General features: G+C 46.0%; 1 protein-coding gene across 1 annotated transcript; it reads right to left on the reverse strand.

Annotated features, from left to right (window-relative positions):
• Positions 1–617: 617 nt before the first annotated feature.
• On the reverse strand, positions 618–6,664 carry LOC105484256 (developmental pluripotency associated 3). Its single transcript, XM_071070698.1, has 4 exons — positions 6,384–6,664; positions 3,057–3,313; positions 1,916–1,957; positions 618–1,166 (listed from the first exon to the last, which is right to left on the reverse strand). Exons 1-4 carry the CDS (start codon positions 6,466–6,468, stop codon positions 1,059–1,061), a joined length of 492 nt encoding a protein of 163 aa, XP_070926799.1. The 5' UTR covers positions 6,469–6,664; the 3' UTR covers positions 618–1,058.
• Between the last annotated feature and the right edge of the window lie 2,146 nt (positions 6,665–8,810).

Below are 8,810 nucleotides of genomic sequence, written 5' to 3' on the forward strand. Positions count from 1 at the left end.
GGTGGCTCAAGCCTGTAATCCCAGCACTTTGGGAGGCCGAGACGGGCGGATCACTAGGTCAGGAGATCGAGACCATCCTGGCGAACACGGTGAAACCCCGTCTCTACTAAAAAATACAAAAAACTAGCCGGGCGAGGCGGCGGGCACCTGTAGTCCTAGCTACTCGGGAGGCTGAGGCAGGAGAATGGCGTAAACCCGGGGGGCGGAGCTTGCAGTGAGCTGAGATCCGGCCACTGCACTCTAGCCCGGGCAACAGAGCCAGACTCCGTCTCAAAAAAAAAAAAAAAAAAAAAAAAAATTGCTTGCTTGGTGTGAGGACCCCTGCATATTTCCTATCAACAACATAGGAAGCTCTACTTCTGTTCTATCTCCTTCCGATTTTCCCATCTCTAATGGGAAGCTGATATTTGCAAATATCTGTGCCTATGTTTCCAATCTCACCCATATGTACAATGACGTTTCTTCCCAGTGGGAAGATATCACAAAATATTAGAATGCCAGATATTTACATTCTAGGAATGTAATGATAAAACTATTGATCGTCTAATTGTTAGCAAGAATAAGAAAATCAAGAACAATTTTTAAAAGGTACTCAAATGTCAACTTTATTGTTTCTATATAAACACCTTTTTGTACTGAAAACTGTAAAAATAACAAAGTGTGCTGTGATTGCAATCCAAATTTTTGAAAGCCAGAAAATCTAGTTATTATGCTATAGCCAAACTACCTAATGCTTTCTTTATCCACAAGTAACTTTGCTTCAATTTCTTGATGTTGGGTTTCATCTCACTGACTTTGGGCTTCTAAGACACATGGGAATACTTCTGTCGTCTTTGGGTCAAATCAAACAGTAGAGCTAAAGTTATTCAAATACATTCAAATGACACAGATCCCTTACAAATTACTAGTATCATAGTAGGAAGAAAAAGATACAAGAAGAAAAATACATCCTAGAACTCATTAATATTGTTGGTGTATAGTCTATACTAGCATAGAGTAGCTTTCACAACCTGCTACATAAAATTACCAGCAAGAAGAAAAAGGTGCAAGAGTAAGTTTTATGGCTGAAGTGGCTTGGTGTCGTAATTCCCTATTCTAGCATTCTCAGAAGGATCCCATCCATTGGACACGCAGAAACTGCAGGGACATTTGAATGGTCTTGATTCCTTAAAAAATGATGAAATGGATTAATCAGAATATTGTACCTCAGAAAAATGTAATAAACCCTCAACTAGAATGTTGTTTATTTGGGTAAGCGTTGGAATGGGGAACTCACACAAAAAGGGCATAGAAGCCAAAAGCAAAACATTTTAGGAGACAAAAAAGAGGGAGGGTGGAAATATGGGTATCACAGAATGGCAGCTTGCGGGTCATTTTGTAATGGTAACAAGTGCAGATGGTCAATAAAACATTCTGGTCTCCGTTCTCTGAATGCCTTAAATGTAACTCATTCTGCTGCTAGACACGCTGCTGAAGCATTTGTCCTCTCACTATACCGTGCTACCGCGAAGATATCTGTGACAGCACGTGAAAGTATAAACCTAACGCCAAGAGTGACCCCTAGTGTAAACTATGAACTCTGGATGATAATCCTGTCAGGGTAAATTCATCGGCTGCCAAGTGTGCAATTCTGGTGTGCGACGTTGACAGTAGAGGCGGCATGTGTGGGGGAAGGGCATATATCGGAACTCTACACTTTGCTCAATTTTGCTATGAACGTAAAACTGCTCTGAAAAATAAAGAATATATTTAAAGAATATATTTTTTAAAACTACAAACATGAATTGACTTATCCAGGGCTCCTGGGGATTCAGAAAGTCCAAGCAAATTCCCTATTCCGACAAAAGGAAACAAACCAGATAGATACCCATCCACATATATAGCCAAAAAGAAAAAGAAAAAAAATTATACTTACCCTAACTCCCTTAAGTCCAGTGTTTGTTAGTATTCTTTGATGCTACATGGGAAGAAAAAAATATGTTTATTGAAACCTCTATCAAGAAAAAGATTACTAATATTACACATCAATATAAGGGAGAGAAACTAGGGAATTTGTTATTGAGACAGGGTCTTTCTCTGTTGCCCAGGCTGGATTGCAGTGGAGTAATCATGGCTCACTGCAGCCTCAACCTCCCAGACTCAAGTGATCCAGCTGTGTCAGCCCTCAGCCACCCGCCCCACAGCAGCTGGGACTTACAGGCACGTACCAGTACACCCAGCTAATTAATTTTTTGTAGAGATGGTTGATTTTATTAATTTTTTATATTGCCTAGGCTGGTCTGGAACTCCTGAGCTCAAGTGATACTCCCATCTCAGCCTTCCAAGGTGCCTGGATTACAGCCGTGAACTGGGGAGTCTTTTTTTTTTGAGACCGAGTTTCGCTCTTGTTGCCCAGGCTGGAGGACAATGGCACAATCTCGGCTCACTGCAACCTCTGCCCTCCAGGGTTCAAGTGATTCTCCTGTCTCAGCCTCCCGAGTAGCTGAGATTACAGGTGCCCACCACCAGGCCCGGCTAACTTTTTATATTTTTAGTAGAGACAGGGTTTCACCATGTTGGCCAGGCTGGTCTGAGCTCCTGCCCTCAGGTGACCCACCTGCCTCCCAAAGTGCTGGGATCACAGGCCTCAGCCACTGCACTGGGCCTAGAGCTAGGGAGTCTTAATTAGGTCTTAATTTATGAGTGTCGGCCGGGCGCGGTGGCTCAAGCCTGTAATCCCAGCACTTTGGGAGGCCGAGACGGGCGGATCACAAGGTCAGGAGATCGAGACCATCCTGGCTGACACGGTGAAACCCCGTCTCTACTTTAAAAAATACAAAAAACTAGCCGGGCGAGGTGGCGGCGCCTGTAGTCCCAGCTACTCGGGAGGCTGAGGCAGGAGAATGGCGTGAACCCGGGAGGCGGAGCTTGCAGTGAGCTGAGATCCAGCCACTGCACTCCAGCCTGGGCGGCAGAGCAAGACTCCGTCTCAAAAAAAAAAAAAAAAAAAAAAAAAAAAATTTATGAGTGTCACTTCCTGGAATCGGGCAGCCCCCACCCACATCATATCAACATACCGTACGAACTCTGCCGAGTAACATGTATCTGAATCTTGCCATTCTTTCTCTCTGCACAGACAGCAATGTTCTTACTCCTCTCCTCCTGTAAATCAAGTCATCTCTGATTTCCCTGAGGACTGGTGCTCTTGCAGCAATTCCATCTATCACTCGATGGAGTGAATCTTCTGACAGAGGGGAAGGGGATTCGTTACTGGCGTTGATAGTCAAGTTACTAAGGTTCTTTATCAACATCTCGGAACAGATCTCAGAGGCCCCTGAAAGAGAAGGTTAAAAACCATTATATTAAGGGGATCTCCAACATTCACACTTCAACTAGGTCTGCCCTTAAGCAGGGGAACAGACAGCTGTGTGGGAAATTTCTCAGAGTGGAAGGTTACAGTAAACAATGCACAACCTCTAGTCTTTTCTCAAAAAGAAAGTTAGCCTGGTGCGGTGGCTCACACCTGTAATCCCAGCACTTTGGGAGGCCGAAGCGGGCAGATCACCTGAGACCAGCCTGACCAACATGGAGAAACCTCATCTCTCCTAAAAATACAAAATTAGCCAGGCGTGGTGGTGCATGCCTGTAATCCCAGCTACTGGGGAGGCTGAGGCAGGAGAATCGCTTGAACCCAGAAGGTGGAGGTTGCAGTTGACCCGATTGTGCGCCATTGCACTCCAGCCTCGGCAACAAGAGCAAAACTCCCTCTCAATAAAAAGGCAAGAAGACGTGGCCGGGCTTAGTGGCTCAAGCCTGTAATCCCAGCACTTTGGGAGACCGAGACAGGCGGGTCATGAGGTCAGGAGATCGAGACCATCTTGGCTAACCCGGTGAAACCCCATCTCTACTAAAAAATACAAAAAACTGGCCGGGCGAGGTGGCGGGCGCCTGTGGTCCCTGCTACTTGGGAGGCCGAGGCAGGAGAATGGCGTAAACCCGGGAGGTGGAGCTTGCAGTGAGCGGAGATCCGGGCCACTGCACTCCAGCCTGGGCGACAGAGCGAGACGCCATCTCAAAAAAAAAAAAAAAAAAAAAAAGGCGGGAAGTCAAGGCAGGAAGAAATCACTTGTACAGAGGCACATGGTAACACGGTTGACCCTTGAACAACACAGGTTTAAACTGTGGGTCCCACTTACACGAGAATTTTTTCCAACCAATCACAAAATTCGAAATCCCCACACACATTGTTAACTTTTCTGAAGGTTTCTCAGGGCCCACTGTGGCACTTGATTACTCACAGATTTCGGGGATGCCCTGGAACCAATTCCCAGAGTATAACCGAGGGATGACTGCAATCCCTTGGTCTCTAGACTGTTATTTTTTGAAACAGGGTCTCACTCTGTCACCCAGGCTGGAGTGCAGTGGCACGATCATGGCTCATTGCAGCCTCCAACTCCCAGGCTCAAGCGATCCTCCCACCTCAGCGTCCAGAGTAGCTGGGACTACAAGCGTGTGCCACACCCTGCCCTGAGCTACCTTTTACTGTTTACTTACACTTAAGAGATCCACTGAGTATCTCACAAGCATTACCTATTGTGCATTCTGTGGAATCTTGTGAAACAGACAAGAAAAACCCATACACTATTTTCTCCCAGAATCCTCATCCTTAAGCAAAACTGGGCAGTCGAGGCGGCTGTTACCCTATCCAGTTAGCCCTAATTTAGTTGCCCAGCTCCTTCACGGTATTAGATCTCCTCACTCAAACTCAATTATTTTGGGAAATCAACCACTCATTCTTCCTTTCTCATCCGAACTGCGATGCGTATCCCATACATACGCATATCTCATATAATAAGACGGTTATCGTTAACTGCCCCCTGTATATGTGTTTTGTTTTGTTTTTTGCCCTCTATATGTGAAAGTATTAAACAATATCAAAGTTTGAGATCGATTCTCAAAGTCTAGGGACCTGTGCACATAGAAACGAGGATCCTTTGTGGAACTGTCAGTTACTAAGACGCAAGGAAAGGGAGAGACTGGGGATACGTTAATTCATTTTTCTTTCCCACTCGGATATATGGACCAGCATTCTTTCTTCTGGACGCAGGGGACACAGCCAAGATCAGGCGCACAGGGCGTCAGCGCGCCAGCGGCCCAGTTCCCAGACCTCCTGGCATCGGGGAGTTTCTGCCGCCACCACCCTAGACACCCAGCCCCGCCGTCAGGGTCATAAATAAGACTTCAAACCACGTGGAAAGCTTCTGTGGCCAGGCCCGCGCTTGAGTCCTGCTGTAAGAAAGGAGTTCCTCCACCGGAAGACCTGGCCTATCAGGGACCAGAATTACCGGAGCAGTTTCTAGTTAAGCCGCCCTCCGGTGTAGGTCCTGCTACTAATTTACATTACGGAGCACGTTTACAGCCTCTGCCTTCCATTTCCCCGATAAAGCTGCTGGTCTGTTTATTAACATTCCTGAAGGGTACATTTAGCTGGAAAGCCAGTCTCAAAAATGTTGGCTTAGAGCCCGGCCTCGGTGGCGCACGCCTGCAGTCCCAGCTGCGCAAGAGGATGGCCTGAACCCAGGTGTGGATAGCAGCCTGGGCAACATGGAGAGCCCCACTGTCAAAATAAATAAATAAATAAATAATAAAAATAGGCCGCGGGCGGCGGCTCACGCCTGTAATCCCAGCACTTTGGGAGGCCGCGGCGGGCGGATCACGACGTCAAGAGATCGAGGCCAATCTGGCTAACACAGTGAAACCCCGTCTCTACTAAAAATGCAAAAAATTAGCCGGGCGTGGTGGCGGCGCCTGTAGTCCCAGCTACTCAGGAGGCTGAGGCAGGAGAATGGCGTGAACCCGGAAGGCGGAGCTTGCAGTGAGCCGAGATCGCGCCACTGCACTCCAGCCTGGGGACAGAGCGAGACTCCGTCTCAAAAAAAAAAAGAAAAATTTTAGGTTCAACTTAAGTTTAAGTTTCTCATATTCTTTCATTTTTTTTTTCCTATCTTTTATTTGGTCTCTGTATTTGTTCCTTTTTACCGTTCCTGACATGTGTTGCTGCGGGGGTAGATGCTGATGCAACCACGCTATGAGCCGCGTTTTGTGATTCCAATTATTTCTCCCCAGAAACTGGTCTTAGAAATCTGAAGTACTCCTAAGCATAGTGAATAACATAATACAATTCTCACCACCACCAACACCGCTTTTAAAATAAAGTCTTTGACCTCTGTGTTTTCTCACTGGAGGAAGCTGGACTCCCTCTGGTTTGAGGTTTACTTAAATACATTCCTCTTCCAAAGACTGAAGTCAACATTTAAAAAAAAAAAAAAAAAAAAAGACGGCAGCCTTTTGACTTCCCAACCCCGCTATAGTCTTACAGTCAAGAAGGGCATTATCTGACTTACCTGAATCGTCCCGAGAATTTTCTTGGGTCAGCATTTGTGAAGACTCTGGGATGGAGGTTGGACTAAACTGCTGTGATGGGTCCATCTGCGTCTTGAACACTAAGCTTCTCCTGGATCTTTGAAACCAAGCAGAAACTGACGACTGACCCTCAAATTGCTACAAGGTAGCCCGGAAAGAGGCTGAAAACCCGAGCTCCAAACGAATGGTCAAAGAACCGACGTAAAATGTAGGTCCGGCTTCCTCTTAAAATACAGATAAGCCAATCTTCCAGGATATTTGAATGTTAATGATCCAATGATTAGAGGATTAAGGGGTCCAAATGATTAAAGGTTAATGGGCGTAGTTTAGACTAGTAGGGTAGTTCTTCACTGCTTTGCATTAAAATAATATGTCCTATGTCATAGCTGCTAGAAAATTTATAAAACGCCTCTCTTTCGTTGTTCTGTCTCCCTAAGGTTGCCTTACATATAAGTTGTTTTTTTTCTTGCTATTTTTTGTTTTCCCAAACTCTACTCCTGAAGATGGCTTCTGTTTTGTGAACTGGGCTTAAGTGTTCTAGTGTAGAGAGGAGAATGGCAGTTTTTACCGCCCCCACCCCACCACCACCACTGCCCATAAACTCACAATTAAGCTAAGAAAGTTTCCTTTAAGTTTTCCTTGCCTAAATCATCTTAAACCTTTGCTGCTACGAAGAAGAGAGGAAAAATGAACAAGTATCTGTTATGAACACTTTCATAGCTTGATATTTTAGGGACATGTATTTTTTATTTGTTTCATAAACTATAAACCTAATAGTACTTAACATTTCTGAGCAGCTGAAATTAACTAAACTTACAAATTGCTACTCCTTCCCCACCAAAAAATGCTTGTATTCCTAGCAAAGCACACCAACATTTAACCACTGATTGTCTACAGGAGGTGGAAGAACAAGTCCCCAGCTGCCCCGCTCATCTTTTTACCTCTTACTCAAATACGCACCCTCCCCCATTCTCTCTCTAGGTGGAAACCACGAGAAAATACTCAAAGGCAATCTTGTTTGGGTTTGGTAAAAGCAAAAATTGAAGTTATGATTTAAGAAATATTTTCATAGAGAATGAGCAACCACAGACATAGACTGTGTCTCAACACTTTATGCAAGTGATTCTCAAAAGTGTGGTCTTGGCCGGGCGCGGTGGCTCAAGCCTGTAATCCCAGCACTTTGGGAGGCCGAGGCGGGCGGATCACAAGGTCAGGAGATCGAGACCACAGTGAAACCCCGTCTCTACTAAAAAATACAAAAAATTAGCCGGGCGCGGTGGCGGGCGCCTGTAGTCCCAGCTACTCAGGAGGCTGAGGCAGGAGAATGGCGGGAACCCGGGAGGCGGAGCTTGCAGTGAGCCGAGATCGCGCCACTGCACTCCAGCCTGGGCAACAGCGTGAGACTCCGTCTCAAAAAAAAAAAAAAAAAAAAGTGTGGTCTCCAGGATGGCTTAATCACCCAGGAGGTGATTGCAGTGACCTATGATCATGCCACTGCACTCCAGCCTGGGAGACAGGGCAGGACCCTGCCTTTACAAAAAAAAAAAAAAAGGTGCGGACTACAACAAGCACCTAGTTAACTTAGATACACAAATTCTGAGCCCCGACCCAGCCCTACTGAATCAAAGACTGGGGCCCAGTGGTCAATGCTTTAACAAGCCTCCCAGGCAATTCTGCACTTAACCAGAAGACCCAGAAGCTACCCCCAGGTGATTCTGATGGGTGCTCAAGTTAAGCAGCCCTGCTTTATGGCACTGTGAACTTTCTACTTCTGTTGTTCAGCTCTTGGCTAATCTCCCTCATGCCCTGGGAGTCTCTCTGATATCAGTCCCCAAGAATTCCACTGGAGAGATAAATACAAAAAAATCCCATTGCAGGGGGTTTAGGATTAGGTGGTGAGACAACAAAAAGGGCTGAAATAGACTCTCATTTATAAAAAACCTAGGCTGGGCACAGTGGCTTACGCCTGTAATCCCAGCACTTTGGGAGGCTGAGGCAGGTGGATCGCTTGAAGCGAGGAGTTCGGGACTAACCTGGCCAACATGGTGAAACAGTCTCCACTAAAAATACAAAAATTAGGCCACGCACAGTGGCTCACGCCTGTAATCCCAGGACTTTGGGAGACTGAGGCGGGCGGATCACAAGGTCAGGAAATCGAGACCATCCTGACTAACACAGTGAAACCCCATCTCTACTAAAAATACAAAAAATTAGCTGGGAGTGGTGGCGGGCGCCTGTAGTCCCAGCTACTTGGGAGGCTGAGGCAGGAGAATGGCGTGAACCCCGGAGGCAGAGCTTGCAGTGAGCCGAGATCGCGCCACTGCACTCCAGCCTGGGTGAGAGTGTGAGACTCTGTCTCAAAAAGAAAAAAAAAAAGGCTCCATCTCAAAACAAAACAAATATAACAA

This window comes from Macaca nemestrina, chromosome 10 (assembly GCF_043159975.1).
Source record: "Macaca nemestrina isolate mMacNem1 chromosome 10, mMacNem.hap1, whole genome shotgun sequence".
Taxonomy (NCBI): Eukaryota; Metazoa; Chordata; class Mammalia; order Primates; family Cercopithecidae; genus Macaca; species Macaca nemestrina.